Raw genomic sequence first — 20,004 nt, forward strand, 5'->3', positions numbered from 1 at the left:
ATTGGCAGCCTGTGCTCCACATTTCCAAAAGCATGCTCCAGAACTGCCCCAATCTAATTGTGAGGGACAAGGCCAAAATGACTACACCTTGCATATGTACTCTAGCCCTACTAGTGCCAGCGTCTGCCAAGAGGGCTGCTTAAACCAATCCACCAGCTTGGTGCAGGTGCCGGTTCCATAATATGTAAATGGATGTGCTGGAAAGGAAGCACTCGTGTTTTTGTCAGAGGGGGAAATATTTGCATAACCAGTGCACGGAATCAAAAGAAAATGTATGGAAGGATATGGGCCAAATGCAGGTAGGTGAGACTAATTTCATTTGGATTATGGTTAGCATGGACAGGTACAGGTTGTATTGAAGAGTCTGTTTCGGTGCTGTATGACTATAATGTCTAAACGACTATAATGAAGAAATAAATCAAACCCCAACCCCGAAAATAACCTAGCAGGTCATCACAAACTCCCATGAATTGCTCACTTTTTGTTCTAGCCTCTTATGCAGATGAAGACAAGTGTTTCTATATTGCAGAGATTAACAATACTCTAATGACTTTACCCACAATAACCCTGCCATAACTCCTACACCATAAGCAGATGATCCAAGAGATATCCTTTTCACCAAGGCAAAGACATATTTCCCACCAGAAAAACTACAGGAAAACAAGTCTCACACCACCCTTTCAGACCAGCCTTTTATCAACAGTGGAGTTATGAATTATCATTACGATTTATTTCAGATGTAAAGAAAATATAGAAATTCTGGCCAATGCACAACTACACACGAACAGGCAGATCGGCTGTAGGTATCCAAAGTGGTAAATGCCTGAAATGACTTCCTGGTTTACCCTCTGTTTATTTCAAAAGAAAAGAAGTGATGATACTTGCATTGCAAAATGGAAAGTTCCAACATCCAGGAAGCACAACCTCATTTACTTTTGTAAATCTCTTTCGTCAGCCTATCACATATTCTATTGTCTTTGCCATTTCTCTCTCAATTCTGGCAAAAAGAATGTTCAAATACTGATTAACCTCTGCTGAAAAGGTCACAAAGTCTTTTAAAACTGCACCTTGTCTCTTCCCAGGAACTGATGACAAACTTGGTTGCAATTTTCACAGTTGGAATATCTCCCCTTCAAACACTGAGACCTTACAAAAGCTCCCTCGAGTGCAATGAAGCCCTATATAAAAGCCATCAGCTCACACAATACATTTTCCATGTTGAGAATGCCAAGGCATGCCACTACTTCAATACACTATCAAGTACCAAACATATTGCACTGCCTAAAACTGTACCTCCGGAGAGACTTCTCTCCTGTACGAGCAGAACAAGAGATGAACTGCAAGATGATCAATTCGTACCTTGGAATTCGAGTCCAGCTCAAGCGCTTTCTGATATACATCCATGGCTTTGGAGAAATCCTTCAAGGCTTCAAGGGCTGCTCCTTTTCTTGTGTAGCCCTTAACTATAACAAATAGGTAGAGGATTTGAATTAAGATTCATTGCAACATTCAACATCTATTTATAGCAGACAGCCTCCACGGCAGACTTAAAGATATTAAAACTGGATTTTTATTGATAATATGGAAATCAAAAGGCATTCAGGGCCAAGATTATGATGATTCACTGACTGGCAAATTAGCCCTTGCTCCTGTCACACACTGATTTTTACCCATTCCTCAATCCTAGTTTCAAATGTACAGAATATTCTGCATCCTGCTATGTCCAGTGACCCAAGGATAACCCTCATGAAGAGGCATTGAATCCAGCCTCTTACTTGGTCAGAGTCCAACCCTGAATTAATCACTTATTGTTTTACCTGCAAGAAATGCTAGGGTTTGAGTCAATTAGGGCTCATCATTAACTCATCACTCTATACAACTAGTTTCTATCCTAGCAGTTTAGAGCAGCCAAAGCCAAGGAACAAGTGTCACTTCGCTGTATTGATATGTCTCCAACATTAAGATGGCAGCAAGAGGAAAGGCCAGATTCAGTACTAAGGATATTCTACAGACCACATTTTCCCCCAGGAGAGGAGCAAAGAGATGACCAGAATGCTACAAGTGTTTGTGTGTGCACAGTTAGGTATGTACACAACTCGTGATAACTTGGGGAGAAATCACATTACTGATGCTAATGAGACCATATGCCAAGAGGGAGACAAATCGGTCAACCAGAACAATGTTTCAGTTGAATTGGCTTCAAAAGCTACACTTTTTGATCGTTGTAAATTGTTAACAAAGTCAGACTTTAATATTTAAATGTTATGACTGAACAATACAACTTCTACCCATTCTCTGATAAAACTTAGCATGAATTTGGGATAACATACAAGTCAAAAGGGTTTCCATATCAGCCCAAGATTGACTGGATTTGCCCCACAAATTCAAAACCACTTACGAAATGTAGGATCAAGGCGGATACAATCTTCACAGTCCTGTAATAGAAGATAAAAGCCATCTTAAATTATTGGTATATTACAAGCTTAAGTAAATATTCATGTTTGATTCACAAATTCAGACATGCAAGGGAATTAAAATGTCACGATTTGATAAATACTGAATGGAGTGGGAACATAAAGAATAAAAAAAACCAGACCATTTGCATTAATTTAAAACAAAGTTCATAAATTTGTTTTATAATCATACTGGCTTGCAGTTAAAAATTAGTTCAATATAAATTAGTTATAATACATATTCTTTTTCACAAGGACTGGTAGCTTCAAGATTAAGCAAATCCAACCTTGCGCATTATGGGGGTCCCTGTAAATTTTTCAGTAACTGCATGACTTCATAAAGTATGGAAAATAATGCGATAGCCTAAATTTCAGACTTTAAACCCCAAACACACTTCCCAAACAATTTACGAAATATTCCTATTAGTCATCCCTAACGTCCGTCTAATGTGTTCAATACTAGGAAACAAACAGGAGTATCTGACTAAGGCTCAGAAGGGAAAATCCATTTTCATTTCCATCCTATTATGTGCAGCACAGGTACAGTATGCCATCCATCAAGTGAACTAAAAGCAGGATTCTCTCAAGTGTTACAGTCTCTCAATGAAATTGATTTCATCACAGTGCATAGGATCATGGATCAGTGAAGACAGCAGGACAGATCATGGGGTAGTTAATTTATTAAAAAAACGGTGGCAGACAGTGGGAGAGTAAAGATATTATATCGAACTTGTAAACAACACTTTTTTTTGGTCTTCATCTTACTGATGTACTTTAAGAAAGGTGTGAAGAATCTGGAGACAGAATACGGAAAAGATTCACCAAAATGTGTTTCCAGAGACAACGAATTTCAGTTACAAAGATTGATGAAGGAAGGTTTGGACACTCTTCCTTGGAGTGAAGAAGATGGTCAAAAGCAGATTTGATAAGAGCTACTCAAATCATTTGGGGTCGGGACAGGGTAGTCAGGGGAAAACCATTTCCATTCATGAAAGGATCAAGAAGGCAATGTTGCAGGTTTAAAGTAATTGGCAGAAGCAGCAATGGAGACACAAAGCAATGATTTTTCACACTCCAAGTGATTGGAACTATAACGTATTGCTTGGGAACATAGTAGAGGCAGGTTCAATTCAGGCTTTCAAAAGAGAATCAAGACAATCATCTGAAAAGGAAGAAGAGGCATTCTTTTGTTCTTGCATTCAGTGGGATACTTGTTTAGAGTGACAGTGCGGAGATGATGAGCTGAATGGCCTCCTTCTGCTGTCAGTTCTTCCAAATTGCCCAAAAATCCACTGGCCACATCTCCTTAAACATTAATCCTCCAGCTCAATGCATCATCGTATCGTACACTCACTCCATGTGAGTGGATCCTCATTCTCAGTAGATGTGAATACAACTCTCCTAAATTAGTTGTATTGGCTATACTGTATTTCTGCCACTTCTTGATCTCAACAGAAATCAAGAGTGGGAAAAGTTGTGCCATGTCAACCCTATCAAACACCTTCACAACAAATTAAGCAGTGTGGAGAATAAACGGGGCGTATTCCTGTTTTTATACTACTCTGTTCCAAAGTTACCAAACACCACAGCTGGGCGCCTCGCATGAGTAGTAGTTGTGAAATTGTTTCATGAAGTATTATTACCTTCAGAGCTAGTTGGAATTCTAAGAGCTTGGTATAGCACGCTGCTCGGTTACTGTAGAGTTTAGCATCGGTAGGATTGCGTTTAATAGCTTCTGAGTAATGTTTCATTGCCTGTGGGTAATCACCTACGATTAAAATGAGAGGGTCATCCGTACATTACATACCATACTTCACAGAGGCACGTGCACATCATGTGCAGACACATTACAAACATGCAGTCCTTAAATTGTAGGTGTGGATGACACTCCTTGAGCACTTAAAAACATACATGTAATCGCTCTTCACACATCACCCAGTCTAAATGCAAACTAAAACTAAACTTCAGAGTGCTCCATTAAAAAGATAACAAATGACTCAATGCTAATTGTAACAGTTGTGTAGTAAGGCACTCAGTTACAGAGCAACTAGGGACAGGCAACATGAATTATTGATGGGAACAGTACTTATTATTCCATTTCCTTGGATTTGGTATTCATTTTCTGTCTATGGGCAGTTTCCAGAATATTCAAGAATTTGAAAGATGGTGGGGACCATAGAGTGAATCTTCTATTTGAATAACCAAACCAAATGAATGGCATGTTCCAGTTTTATTCCAGTAATTAATACTTTAGCAAAAAAAAAAGTTAGAAGCAGTATGTCATTCAGCCTGCTCCACCATTCAATGAAATTGTGACTGATCCAACTGTGGCCTCACCTCCACATTCCACCTTATCCCTGATAGATTCTTGATAAACATGGGAGTTATGCACCTCTGCCTTTAAATAAAAAAACTCAATGACCTAGCCTTCACCATCCTCTGGGGGAAGGCAGCTCCAAAGGCTTGCCCTTAACCCTCAAAATTCTCACTGTTACCTTAAATGGGAGATGCCTCACATTTTAAACAGTGTACCCTGGAAATATCCTTTCAGTATCCACCCTGTTCAATCCCACAGCATCTTGTCAAAGCATACAGATAAATCTTGTAATCACCAATGGATACAGCCAAGTATCCAAACCTCTCAAGACAGTAAACTCATCCCAGAAGTCATTCAAGTGAACCTTCTCTGAACTGCTTCTAATGCAATTATCTTTTTTGAAGAGACGACAGGAGTGCACAGGATTCCAGAGGTGGTTTTACCTACACCCTGTACAACTCTAGCAAAATATCCTCATTTTTAAAATTCCATTCTCATTACAATAACGGTAACAATCCACTTGCTGTGCCTGTATACTAGAGATTGTCGTAATTCAGTTCCTTGCAAGTGAAGTCAGAGATATACAGGATAGAAAGAGACCCTTCGATCCAATTCGTCCATGCTGACCAGATATCCTATATAAATCCAGTTCCAGCATTTGGGCAATATCCCTCTAAGCCCTTCCTATTCATATACCCACCCAATTCAATTACAACATTCAATGTCGTAATTGTACCAGCCTCCACCACCTCATTCCATACACGCATCACCCTCTGTTAAATCTTTCCCCTCTCACTTTAAACCTCACCCCCTAGTTTTGGACTCCCCCAGCCCAGGGAAAAGATCTTGTCTATTTTCCCTGTCCATCCCTCATGATTTTATAAACCTCTCAGGTCACCCCTCAGTATCTGATGCTCCAAGAAAAAACAGCACCAGTCCAATCAGCCTCTCCTTGTAGCTCAAACCCTCCAACTCCCACAACGTCAAATCTTTTCTGAACCCTTTCAAGTTTCACAACATCCTTTCTACAGCAGGGAGACCAGAATTGCATGCAGTATTCCAACAGTGGCCCAACCAACGTCCTGCAGAGCTGCAACATGACCTCTCTACTCCTATACTCAATGCACTGACCAATAAAGGTAAGCATAGGATAATGAAGAAGGCTTTTTCTATCTATCCATGACTCAATTTCAAGGAACTATGCAGGCATTTCACATGCTTGCCTCTAATGGTCAATGCATGGAGTACAAGAGTTGTGAGGATATTGCAGTTGCGAATTTTGGAATAGTTTATTCAGTTTTGGTCTCCCTGATATAGGAAAGACATTGTTAAACTTGAAATGGTGAAGAAAAGGTTTACAAGAATGTTGCCAAGGTTGGAGGATTTGAGCTATATGGAGAGGCTGAATAAGCTGGGGCTACTTTCCCTGGAGCTGAGGTATGACCGTATAGGGATTTATAAAGTCATGAGGGGCACAGATAGGGTGAATAGTCAAGGGTAAGGGAGTCTAAAATTACAGGGCATAAGTTTAAGGTGCGAGGAGAAAGATTTAACAAGAGACCCAAGGGGCAACTGTTTCACGCCAAAGACAGTGTATGTATGGAATGAACTGCCAGAGGAAGTGGAGGAGACTGGTACAGCATTCAAAAGGCATCTGAATGGATATATGAATAGGAAGGGTTTAGCGGGATATGGGTCAAATGCTGGCAAATGGGACTAGATTAATTAAGGACATCTGGTCGGCATGGGCCAGTCTGACCCAAGGATCTGTTTCCATGCTGTACATCTCTATGACATACACCGGTTTCCTGATGCTAGTTCTGTCTAATTGGTGAAGGTTTGTTTTAAAAGACAGACACTGAGCCAATGTATTCAGTAAAATCAACGAAGTTGTTTAGACAAAAGCAAAACATTGCAGAGGCTGGAAGTTTGAAGTAAAAACAAAGTGTTGGAGAATCTCAGATCTGGGGAGGAGCAAGTGATTCAGGAAGATGTGAAGTGGTTAGAGGGTAAGATTAAATTTAAGATTGAGTCATCAAGCTTTTTCTCTACTCATTCTGTAAGCAGGACCAACATTCCAGCAATGTACTATTTCAGTATACCACCTTACTCTCATGCGCACATTTGGAGCTGGAGGAGTAGCACTTTATTTTCCTGCATAGACACTTCACAGCCTTCAGGACTCAACATTGAGTTCAACCACTTCAGACCGTGAATGCTGCCCTCTATTTTTGTATTTACTTTCCTTCCAGTGTCTGCATTTTTTTTCCCCTCGATTTTGGTTTCAGTCAGAGTGGATCTTTATCTAACTATTAAATACCTACTCTGGGTCTGTGTTTCATGTCTTCTCTACAGCCAATAACACTCCTTTTGCTTGAGGACACCTTTGATCACTGATGACACCCCTGCCCACCCAAACCTTCTCCAATCTTTTTTCCCGAACTTCCCGTCTGTTCCACCTTCTGCTTTCCTCTTTAAATAAAGCATAAAACCCATATAGCCAACTCGCTATCCAAAGCTGCATAGGATATTTGGGATTTGGCAATTTTGGGGTTAAATGGAGCCCATCTAAAAGTAATTTCCAGCTCCCATGATTTTTAGTGCCCAAATCATGAGAGGGTGCAGTAATTTAAAAACAAAGAGCCTGCCAAAAACCTTAGGCTGCAATACTACGGGGCTCTAAACAAAATGGAGTTTCAACATGAAATTTCAATCATCTTTGCTGTTCAGAAAAGCACTGGTGATGGGCCACTGAGAGTTTAGATCGTCTTGTGAAGATAGATACCCAACTTAAAGTGACAAAGTTTTCAAACAAGCTGTGATTGAGTCAGACAGTAATACAGCATGGAAACAGACCCTTCAGCCCAAATCTGTCCAAGCTGACCATGGTGCTCACTCAAGTTCATATTCATTTAAACCGTTCCTGTCCATGTACCTATCCAAATGATTTATATGTTGCTACTGCATCTGTCTCAACCACTCTCTCTGGCAGCCCATTCTATATATACACCACTCTCTTCGTGAAGAAGTTGCCCCTCAGGTCCTCCTTAAGTCTCTCCCCCCTCACCTTAAATCTATTCCGTCTAGTTTTCAATTCCCCATCCCTGAGAAAAAGATTGTATGCATTCATCTTATCTATGCCGCCATGATTTTATACACCCCAATAAGGTCACCTCTCATTCTCCTACATTCCAAGGAATAAAGTCCTATCCTGGCCAACCTCTCCCTATAACTCAGGCCTACCAGTCCCGGCAACATCCCCGTAAATCTTTCTTCGCACACTTTCCATAACAAGGTGACCAAAGCTGTACACAATACTCCAAGTGCAGCCCCACTAACAACTTATACAACTGTAACAACTCCGAAACTCAATCCCTGGACCAAGGAAGGCCAGCATGCTAAATGCCTTCTTCACCACCCTGTCTACCTGTGATTTGCTTTCAACAAGCGATGTACTTGTACTCCTAGGTCCATTTGTTCCATAACAGTCCTCAGGACCTTACCATTTACTGTACAAGTCCTGCCTTGGTTTGACTTCCAAAGTGCAACACCACACGCTTATGTGGATTGAACTGCATTTGCCAATCCCCAGCCCACTTCCCCATCTGATCAAGATCACTTCAGTAATTTTTGATAACCTTCCTTGCTGTCAATGGTATCTCCTAATTTTGCAAAATCCAAGAAAACTTATTAATTATGCCTTGTATATTCACATACAGATCATTTACACAAATAACAAACAAAAAAAAGGTCCCAACACTGACCCCATGGCACACCACTAGTCACCGGCCTCCAGTCCACAAAACAGCCTTTAAACATTGCTCTGTTTCTTACCATCAAGCTAATTTTGAATCTAATTAGCTAGCTCTCCCTGGATCCCATGCAATCTAACCTGCATGATTAGCCTGCCTTGCGGGAATTGTAGGGGGAAAAGTGTTAAAAACCTTCAGGGTGGAACAAACTACCGTCTAAAAAGTACTGGGGTGGTGCAGTTGAGAACACGGATGAGCATCACGGTGTTTCACGAGACTTACAAAGCAAAGCATCAACACAACAGGCTGGTATGCAACATGCAGGTCAAGAAGCCAGGAACTTGGAGTTTCAAATTACTTTCAAGTGCAGATAAATGAAACTGGTTTTCAAGATACTAAGAATACATCTGATTCTGCTGATGCACCTTCTGGTGCCAAAATATTGCTGCTTTGTAAATTGAAGTAATCCAAAGCCTTAAGAATAAAGGAATGAATCATATTCCAGTACCAGTTACACTCCTACTCTTAGTGCACGTTAACATCTGCAGAATCTAATCAATAATGTGATGTTACCTTTCTGGAAGAATTCATTGCCTTTATTCTTTTCTTCAAGGGCAAGCTCAGGATTGATGTAAGCCGCCCGCTCTGCATCCTTTAGGATCTTTTCAGCCTACAAGAGAGTTATTTTAGAAAATAAAGCCCAGAAGAAAGGGTTTCCATGATTACTCCCATAGTCAAGAGCGAGCCTAAATAGACTACTATAATTATCCAGTTTTGATAACTCCTATCCGTATTTTCCAGCCAAAAGGCAACAGTGTGGTGGGGAGAGAGGTGGTTTGCAAAATACCCTGGCCTGCTTTATGAGGTTCTAAATACACCTCTCTGTTCAGGCATCTTTCAGAAATCCTTCCAAAAGGAAAATTAAGACAGGAACACGTACTTGCTGACACTTCTTTAAGACCTCCGGAGTCCTATGCTCTGCGAGAGACTTGTTGTAGAACTGAACAGCATCTTTGTACTTTTCTTCCTTGAAGTAGGAGTTTCCAATTCGTGCGTATGCCCTGATAGGACATTATCAATAAAATGCAATTACATGGTAATACTGAGAAGTTGGTGTCATTTGCATCAAAGCATTTGCAAATTTTGCTCTCCGCCCCTAAAGTGCAATTAATTACATTCACACAAAAAACTGTTTATGCAAACCAGGATGAAGGCCATGAAAACTTGATCACCACAACCCAATATGACACTGAATTACCAATACCTCTGACTCAATGTTAAGTTGGAACAATTAGTTTTAAAAGCAAAACAATTAATGTTTCAAGAAACATGACCAATTCTCACTGGTCTCAGTACATATGGACAAAGGAGGACATTAATTTGTCTGGGACAACACATCCACTACTGCACAGGTCAAACAGAGGCATGCCAGGGAATTCCTGGAGGCCTGGCATTCCAACCAGAACTCCAATAACAAACACATTGAACTGGACCCAATATACAAACCATTGAAAAACAGAACCAGAAGTAGTGATGCCAACCAAACCAAGGTATATAAACAACACGCAGGACAGAACACCAACGCTTCACCGGAGGCACACTGACATTTTGTCAGCTAACATGGTGACAAAATGTCTGAAATCAAACAGACTGGCTTGGCGAGCAAGTCTACCACCTCACCCACAACCCAAGATTCAAATCTTCTAAAAGCTTCATACGTTCTTCTCCCTTGACTCTATTCAACTGCTGCGTGTTCAGTTTCTGCTTGTGGAGCCCATGCTAGCAGTCATCTGAGAGTTCTGTCTCCTTAGCAAATGCCTCTGTTACTTATTGACTCTTCCCTCCTTGACTGCATTGCCACCTCCCAGATTTTCAGCAACCTGTTTGAACTTCAATCAGGTATCTATCCAGCATCAAAATAGCCTGAAATCAAGCCAGTTTATGCTCAGTTAGAGGATAAGAGTCAGAGTCATACAGCATGGAAACAGGACCTTCTACCCACTCATCCATGCTGATCAAGTTTCCTTATCTGAACTAGTTCCACTTGCCTTGTGTTTGGCCCCATACCCATGCAAACTTTTCCTATCCATGTACTTGCCTAAATACCTTTTAAATATTGTGATTGTACTGATCTTTACCACTTCCTCTGACAGATTGTTCCATATACCTACCACCCTCTGTGGAAAAAGTTGCACCTTTCAAATCTTCCACTCTTACCATAAACCTATGCCCTCCAATTTGGCCACATACCCGGAAAAAGACCTTGGCTAGTCACCTTACCTATGGTCCTCAGGATTTTATAAACCTCTATAAAAGGTCACCCTTCAGTATCCTACACCTGGGAAAGAAATCTCTGCCTATCCAGCTACTTCATACAACTCAAACCTTCCAGTCTCCATAAACATCCATGTAAATCTTTTGAGCATCCTTTCCAGTTTACTAACATCCTTCCAATAGCAGGGACGCCAGAATTGAATGGAGCACTCCAAATGTGGCCTTACCAACGTCTTTTACAGCTGTAACGTGACATCCCAACGCCTGCAATCATTGCACTGGCTGATGAAGGCAAACATGCCAAACACCTTCACCACCCTGCCTACTTGTGATACCACTTTCAAATAACTATGTATCTGCACCTGTAGGTCTCTGTTCGAGAGCTGTTCCCAGGGTCTTACCGTTAACTGTTTAAGTCCTACCCTGGTTTGTCTTACTAAGATGCAACACTTCAAATTTTCTAAATTAAACACCATCTGTTATTCCTTGGCCCACTTGATCAAGATCATGTTATACTCTTAGATAACATTTTTCACTATCCACTACACCACCAATTTTGGTGTCATGTACAAACTTACTGACCATGCCTCCCTTATTCTCATCCAAATCATTTACATAAATGACAAATAACATTGGACCCACTGCTGATCCTTGAGGCACACTGCTGGTCACAAGACTTCACTCCAAACAAAAGAAAAACCCTCTACCACTGCCCTCTATCCTACCATCACGCAAATATTGTATCCAATTGGTTAGCTCTCCCTGGATCCCATGTGATCTAACCTTACTAACTAGTCCACCATATGGATCCTCGTTGAAGGTCTCTTCAGAAAACTCAAATTTATGAGACAACTTGCTACACGCAAAGCCATACTGACTATCCCTAATCAGTCCTTACCTTTCGAAATGCACACAGTTCCTGTCTCTCTCAATCCCATCCAACAACTTACCTACCACTAACTTTCAATTCACTGGACTGTAGTTCCCTGTCTTTACAGTCTTTCTTAAACGAAGGCACATTAGCCATCCTCCAGTTTTCTGGCACCTGACTGTGACTGTTGATAATGCAAATATCTCCACTAGGGGTCCCAGTTTCTTCCCTAGCTTTAAGTTTTTGAGAAGATTGGGTTGTGCACGGGTTGTAGACTTGCTCGCTGAGCCAGTGTATTTTGTTTGCAGATGTTTGGTCATCCTGCTAGGTAACATCATCTGTGTGCCTCCGGTGAAGCGTTTGTGTTCTGTCCTGATTGTCATTTATCTAGCTCGGTTTGCTGGGTTGGTTGGTATTACTTCTGGTTGTTTTTCAGTGGTTTGTATATTCGGTCCAGTTCAATGTGTTTGTTGATGGAGTTCCATTGGAAGGCCCTGTTTGATTTGTGCTATTATGGATGTCTTTAGCTTGTGCTAATTCGACTGAGACAACACGTCACTATTTCCAAGTTCCCTAGCTTCCATATCTTTCTCCACAGTAAATACTGATGAGAAGAGTGTTTAGGACTGCACTCAGTTCATGTGGCTCCACTCAGAGGGCCTCACTGATCTTTAAGGAGACCTATTCTCTCTCTAGTTTCTCTTTTGCCCTTAATATACCTGTAGAATCTCTCTGGAATCTCCTTTGCCCTATCTGCCAAAGCTAAAGAAGAACTGTGCAGATAAATAATTTCAATAATTATGTTTCACAAAATATAAATCTTCCAGAACAGAACTTCCCCTGCTTTTGATGTTTCTCCTAGATTCTAAGAGTTAGATGTAGCTTTTGTAATAATGGCTAAACAGTGTCCTGGAAGCCCAACCAAAACTTTTTCATACACATCATGGGTCAATGCCAAAAATCCAACTGCTCCAGGTCAGAATGTCAGCTTCGCACCCACCATTGTCTGCTCAAAACTGTTGCAGCTTTGTCACAGTGACGTTATGCAGCCCTGCAGTGCTCTCATTCTATATGCATGGTGCTCCACTTAATGGCGGTATTTACTCCATACACTGCTGATCATAATAAACTAGGTCTAAAATGTGATACTGATTCAAGACATGATAAGTGACTGATTGATAAAGCTTTGGAATATTACAGTGAAGTACACTTTTTAAATTGAGTTCAGCAGGTTTTTGTTCTATACCTTATTAGACAAATGTTGTTGACTAAACATGGGTGACTTACTTTGCGATTTGCCTGTAATCTTCACGGTTTTCCCGTCCTACTTCAATGGCTTTTTCACAGATTTCGCGGCATTTGTCAAATTCATTTTGCTCAAAGTACACGGCTGTAAGGATAGAATATTTTAGGGGATATTCCTAGAAAAAGCTCATGAAAAACACCAAGCGGTTAGGACCTGAATGCACTGTCTGACTGCGTGCAGTGGAAGTAAACTCACTTTTGGCTTTCAAAAGAGAATCGGATTATTACTTGAAAGTAGTAGGGGAAAGGTTTTGGTAGTAACACAAATGAGCATGACATGATGGGCCAATAGGAGTCCTATGTTCCAATGAAAGGGCCTTTTTTTAAAAAAAAACAGTAGGCAAATCATTCGGGGGTGGCCATGGGCACCCGCATGGGCCCCAGCTATGCCTGCCTCTTTGTAGGTTACGTGGAACAGTCCCTCTTCCGCACCTACACAGGCCCCAAACCCTACCTCTTCCTCCGGTACATCAATGACTGTATCGGCGCCGCCTCTTGCTCCCCAGAGGAGCTCAAACAGTTCATCTACTTCACCAACACCTTCCACCCCAACCTTCAGTTCACCTGGGCCATCTCCAGCACATCCCTCACCTTCCTGGATCCCTCAGTCTCCATCTCAGGCAACCAGCTTGTAACTGATGTCCATTTCAAGCCCACCGACTCCCACAGCTACCTAGAATACACCTCCTCCAAAAATTCCATCCCCTATTCCCAATTCCTCCGCCTCCGCCGCATCTGCTCCCACGATAAGACATTCCACTCCCGCACATGCCAGATGTCCAAGTTCTTCAAGGACCGCAACTTTCCCCCCACAGTGATCGAGAACACCCTCGATCGCGTCTCCCGTATTTCCCGCAACACATCCCTCACACCCCGCCCCCGCCACAACCGCCTGAAGAGGATCCCCCTCGTTCTCACACACCACCCTACCAACCTCCGGATACAACGCATCATCCTCCGACACTTCCGCCATTTACAATCCGACCCTACCACCCAAGACATTTTGCCATCTCCACCCGTCTGCTTTCCGGAGAGACCACTCTGTCCGTGACTCCCTTGTTCACTCCACACTGCCCTCCAACCCCACCACACCCGGCACCTTCGCCTGCAACCGCAGGAAATGCTACACTTGCCCCCACACCTCCTCCCTCACCCCTATCCCAGGCCCCAAGATGACATTCCACATTAAGCAGAGGTTCACCTGCACATCTGCCAATGTGGTATACTGCATCCACTGTACCCGGTGTGGCTTCCTCTACATTGGGGAAACCAAGCGGAGGCTTGGAGACCGCTTTGCAGAACACCTCCGCTCAGTTCACAACAAACAACTGCACCTCCCAGTTGCAAACCATTTCCACTCCCCCTCCCATTCTTTAGATGACATGTCCATCATGGGCCTCCTGCAGTGCCACAATGACGCCACCCGAAGGTTGCAGGAACAGCAACTCATATTCCGTCTGGGAACCCTGCAGCCTAATAGTATCAATGTGGACTTCACCAGTTTCAAAATCTCCCCTTCCCCTACTGCATCCCTAAACCAGCCCAGTTCGTCCCCTCCCCCCACTGCACCACACAACCAGCCCAGCTCTTCCCCCCCCCCCCACCCACTGCATCCCAAAACCAGTCCAACCTGTCTCTGCCTCCCTAACCGGTTCTTCCTCTCACCCATCCCTTCCTCCCACCCCAAACCGCACCCCCATCTACCTACTAACCTCATCCCACCTCCTTGATCTGTCCATCTTCCCTGGACTGACCTATCCCCTCCCTACCTCCTCACCTATACTCTCTCCACCTATCTTCTTTACTCTCCATCTTCGGTTCGCCTCCCCCTCTCTCCCTATTTATTCCAGTTCCCTCTCCCCATCCCCCTCTCTGATGAAGGGTCTAGGCCCGAAACGTCAGCTTTTGTGCTCTTGACATGCTGCTTGGCCTGCTGTGTTCATCCAGCCTCACATTTTATTATCCTGGCAAATCATTTCCTCTTGTGTTTCAACCTTTTAATACTGTGCACTACTTAAAAGAGGGACAGGACAGACAGGTATCCAGTAATGATACCTCAAAACAAGTGAAAAGTTAGAAAGACAGAAACAAAAAAAATTTCCATTTCACATTCCTCTCAACTCCCAAGTGAATGTCTGGCTTTCAATTAAAAACATAGGGAAAATGAGGTTTGGGAAAGGGAAGCAAGAGCAAAGAAATTCAGGGTATGAAGGATTATGCATGTCTTGTTGTATCACACATTGTTTAACAAAGTTCCAATCTGAACTAAATGACGGGTATACCATCTTTCGCCAGTTTTTTTTAAGAAGCATGTTCCAATATCAGACAATTTCCAAGGAAGCAGACAAATACTATCTCTAGAAACAACTCAGGCTGTTGCCACAGTCAAAATCTTTAACTAGGCTTTCTGATGAGCTAGAAGGCAAGAATGCACTACCTGCAGAATCGGATTCAATCCTAATTTGAATAATTTTCACTCCAGCAACTGCTTGGGATTATTTATTTAAAAGAAGAAAAAGCTAAATGTTAAGTAAATAAGGCTTGTGCTTAAAGGATAACAAAACAAATGCTCTACCATAAACCATGTGCTGTGGGTCAAGCACCTTCAAGGAAAACAGCCAAATACAGTTCATTAGAATCCACACCTGCTTTGTTGGTTAAATAGGTCATACTCGTGGGGTCAAGTTCAGCAGCCTGCTCATAATGCTTTAATGCAGTTTCGAAGTCTTTTTTCTTGTAGGCATTGTTGCCCAATTCCTTCTCTTTCAATGCCTAGAGATTTAAGAAAGTAATTGAGAACAGCACGAGAATGAATAAGGCCACAAAATAATCAAGACTGAATTCCAGATAACAAAGTGAGAGGCTGGATGAACACAGCAGGCGAAGCAGCATTTCAGGTGCACAAAAGTTGACGTTTTGGGCCTAGACCCTTCATCAGAGAGGGGGATGGGGAAAGGTTCTGAAATAAACAGAGAGAGGCGGGCCGAAGGTGGAGAGAAGAGAAGATAGGTGGAGAGGAGACTATAGGTGGGGAGATAGAGAGGGGATAGGTCAAGGAGGTGGGTGAGGTTAGTGGGTAGGAAATGGACCCCCTACCCACTAACCTCATCCCACCTCCTTGACCTATCAGTCTTCCCTGGACTGACCTATTCCCTCCCCACCTATACTCTCCTCTCCAACTATCTTCTTCTCTCTCCATCTTCGGTCCGCCTCCCCCTCGCTCCCTATTTATTCCAGAACACTCTCCCCACCCCTGTCTCTGAAGGAGGGTCTAGGCCCGAAACGTCAGCTTTTGTGCTCCTCTGATGCTGCTTGGCCTGCTGTGTTCATCCAGCCTCAAACTTTGTTATCTTGGATTCTCCAGCATCTGCAGTTCCCATTATCTCCAAGTCTGAATTCCAGGTGCTCTTTTCAACAATATTGTACCTTTTTTTTATTTTCAGGGAGATCCTCCTCCATTGGCTCAGGTTTGGTTTCCTTCTTTGGTGGAGGTGGAGGTGGAGCTGGAGTCTCCTCTTCTTCCTCCTCTGCACCTTGCAGATCAATTCCAAGCAGAACACTTAACGTTGTCATAACTCTAGGATCTTGCAGTCTCCTGGCAAAGTAAAAGTCACTGACTGCTCACTCAACATTCATTATTGCTTCAATAACCCACACTTTGCTACCAACTGGAAGAAACAGCAGAAGTCTTTCATCTTTGTAATTTTCTTCAACACTACACAGTCTAAAATTCCAGGCACCACTTTGATAATAAGTCAAACTGGATTCTCAGAATCCCTGATTAGCCGTAGGACAGTAGGCAGCCATTTGGCTCATCACTGACTGTACTGACTCTCCAAATGAGCAGTTCACTTTGTACCATTCTCCCACCATCTCCCAGCAGACCTGCAGTCTAATTTCAATTTGAACACTTTGGTTGAACCTTCTCTCTAGTGTGCGCACATGTACGCATGGCATGGAGATCCTAACTACTGTGCGAAGTAGAATCCATTTCTGTGGTCGGCTGAAAATTAAAGGCTTATCTACCTTCACTAAAAAGGAGACAAAATCCACACTTTTCAACTTGTACTCATCAGGACTAACATGAAAGAACCAAACTTTAAAAGGGATCGCTAATGTATAATAACATGAGAAGAGGGTATTGGTTAGAGAACATGACAGCACAGCACAGTACAGGCCCTTTGGCCCTCGATATTGTGCCGACCTGTCATACCGATCTGAAACCCATCTAACCTACACTAATCCACGTACGTCCATATGCTCATCCGATGACGACTTAAATGTACCTAAAGTTGGCGAATCTACTACCGTTGCAGGCAAAGCGTTCCATTCCCTTACCACTCTCTGAGTAAAGAAACTACCTCTGACATCTGTCCTATATCTTACACCCCTCAATTTAAAGCTATGCCCCCTCGTGCTCGCCAGCACCATCCTAGGAAAAGGGCTCTCCCTATCCACCCTATCTAACCCTCTGATTATTTTATATGTCTCAATTAAGTCACCTCTCAACCTTCTTCTCTCTAATGAAAACAGCCTCAAGTCCCTCAGCCTTTCCTCCTAAGACATTCCCTCCATACAAGGCAACATCCTAGTAAATCTCCTCTGCACCCTTTCCAAAGCTTCCACATCCTTCTTATAATGCGGTGACCAGAACTGTACGCAATACTCCAAGTGCGGCCGCACCAGAGTTTTGTACAGCTGCAGCATAACCTCTTGGTTCCGGAACTCGATCCCTCTATTAATAAAAGCTAAAACACTGTATACCTTCTTAACAGCCCTGTCAACCTGGGTGGCAACTTTCAAGGATCTGTGTACATGGACACCGAGATCTCTCTGCTCATCTACAATACTAAGAATCTTACCATTAGCCCAGTACTTTGCCTTCTGGTTACTCCTACCAAAGTGCATCACCTCACACTTGTCTGCATTAAACTCCATTTGCCACCTCTCAGCCCAGCTCTGCAGCTTATCTATGTCTCTCTGCAACCTACAGCATCCTCCGTCACTATCCACAACTCCACCGACCTTAGTGTCGTCTGCAAATTTACTAACCCATCCTTCTACACCCTCATCCAGGTCATTTATAAAAATGACAAACAGCAGTGGACCCAACACCGACCCTTGCGGTACACCACCAGTAACTGGTCTCCAGGATGAATATTTCCCATCAACTACCACCCTCTGCCTTCTTTCAGCAAGCCAATTTCCGATCCAAACTGCTATATCTCCCACAATTCCATTCCTCCACATTTTGTTCAATAGCCTACTGTGGGGAACCTTATCGAACGCCTTGCTGAAATCCATATACACCACATCAACCGGTTTACTCTCATCTACCTGTTTGGTCACCTTCTCAAAGAACTCAGTAAGGTTTGTGAGGCACGACCTACCCTTCACAAAACCGTGCTGACTATCCCTAATCAATTTATTCTTTTCTAGATGATTATAAATCCTATCCCTTATAACCTTTTCCAACACTTTACCAACAACTGAGGTAAGGCTCACTGGTCTATAATTACCAGGGTTGTCTCTACTCCCCTTCTTGAACAGGGGAACCACATTTGCTATCCTCCAGTCGTCTGGCACCATTCTTGTAGACAATGACGAGTTAAAGATCAATGCCAAAGGCTCGGCAATCTCCTCCCTGGCTTCCCAGAGGATCCTAGGATAAATCCCATCCGGCCCAGGGGACTTATCTTCACCCTCTGTAGGATTTCTAATACCTCCTCCTTGTGAACCTCAATCCCACCTAGTCTAGTAGCCCGTATCTCAGTATTCTCCTCGACAACATTGTCGTTTTCTAGAGTGAATACTGTTGAAAAATATTCATTTAGTGCTTCCCCTATCTCCTCTGACTCCACACACAATGTACCACTGCTATCCTTGATTGGCCCTAATCTTACTTTTGTCATTCTATTATTCCTTAAATACCTATAGAAAGCCTTAGGGTTTACCCTGATCCTATCTGCCAACAACTTCTCATGCCTCCTCCTGGCTCTTCTGAGCTCTATCTTTAGGTCTTTCCTGGCTACCTTGTAGCCCTCAAGCGCCCTAACTGAGCCTTCACGTCTCATCCTAACATAAGCCTTCTTCTTCCTCTTGACCAGAGATTCCACCTCCTTTGTAAACTACGGCTCCCGCGCTCTACAGCTTCCTCCCTGCCTGACAGGTACATACTTATCTAGGACACACAGGAGCTTTTCCTTGAATAAGCTCCACATTTCTAGTGTGCCCATCCCCTGCAGCTTCCTTCCCCATCCTATGCTCCTTAAATCTTGCCTAATCTCATCGTAATTGCCTTTCCCCCAGCTTTAACTCTTGCCCAGTGGTATAAACCTAACCCTTTCCATCACTAAACATTACAGAATTGTGATCGCTATCACCAAAGTGCTCACCTACTTCCAAATCTAAACACCTGGCCGGGCTCATTACCCAGTACCAAATCTAATGTGGCTTCGCCCCTTGTTGGTCTATCCACATACGGTGTCAGGAAGCCCTCCTGCACACACTGGACAAAAACTGACCCATCTATAGTGCTCGAACTATAGTGTTCCCAGTCAATATTTGGAAAGTTGAAGTCCCCCATGACAACTACCTTGTCTCTCTCACTCCTATCGAGAATCATCTTTGCTATCCTTCCCTCTACATCTCTGGAACTATTTGGAGGCCTACAGAAAACTCCCAACAGGGTGACCTCTCCTTTCCTGTTTCTAACCTCAGCCCATACTACCTCAGTTGACGAGTCCCCAAACATCCTTTCTGCAACTGTAATACTGTCCTTGACCAACAATGCCACACCTCCCCCCGCTTTAACCATCTTCTCTGTTCTTACTGAAACATCTAAATCCCAGAACCTGCAACAACCATTCTTGTCCCTGCTCTATCCACGTCTCCGAAATGGCCACAACATCGAAGTCCCAGGTATTAACCCATGCTGCAAGTTCATCCACCTTATTCCGGACACTCCTGGCATTGAAGTAGACACACTTCAAACCAACTTCTTGCTTGCCGGTGCCATCTTGCGTCCCTGAA

General features: G+C 43.0%; 1 protein-coding gene across 1 annotated transcript in view; it reads right to left on the minus strand.

Annotated features, from left to right (window-relative positions):
- Positions 1-20,004, minus strand: part of stip1 (stress-induced phosphoprotein 1) — a 39,841-nt gene that overhangs the window by 1,315 nt on the left and 18,522 nt on the right. The window contains exons 5-12 of the mRNA XM_059641449.1: positions 16,399-16,567; positions 15,618-15,744; positions 12,955-13,057; positions 9,463-9,583; positions 9,096-9,192; positions 4,097-4,221; positions 2,399-2,435; positions 1,360-1,463 (exon numbers count right to left, since the gene is read on the minus strand). Coding sequence (XP_059497432.1) covers positions 1,360-1,463; positions 2,399-2,435; positions 4,097-4,221; positions 9,096-9,192; positions 9,463-9,583; positions 12,955-13,057; positions 15,618-15,744; positions 16,399-16,567 — 883 coding nt within the window. The remainder of the gene's footprint in view (positions 1-1,359; positions 1,464-2,398; positions 2,436-4,096; positions 4,222-9,095; positions 9,193-9,462; positions 9,584-12,954; positions 13,058-15,617; positions 15,745-16,398; positions 16,568-20,004) is intronic.

This window comes from Stegostoma tigrinum, chromosome 42, assembly GCF_030684315.1.
Source record: "Stegostoma tigrinum isolate sSteTig4 chromosome 42, sSteTig4.hap1, whole genome shotgun sequence".
Classification (NCBI taxonomy): Eukaryota; Metazoa; Chordata; class Chondrichthyes; order Orectolobiformes; family Stegostomatidae; genus Stegostoma; species Stegostoma tigrinum.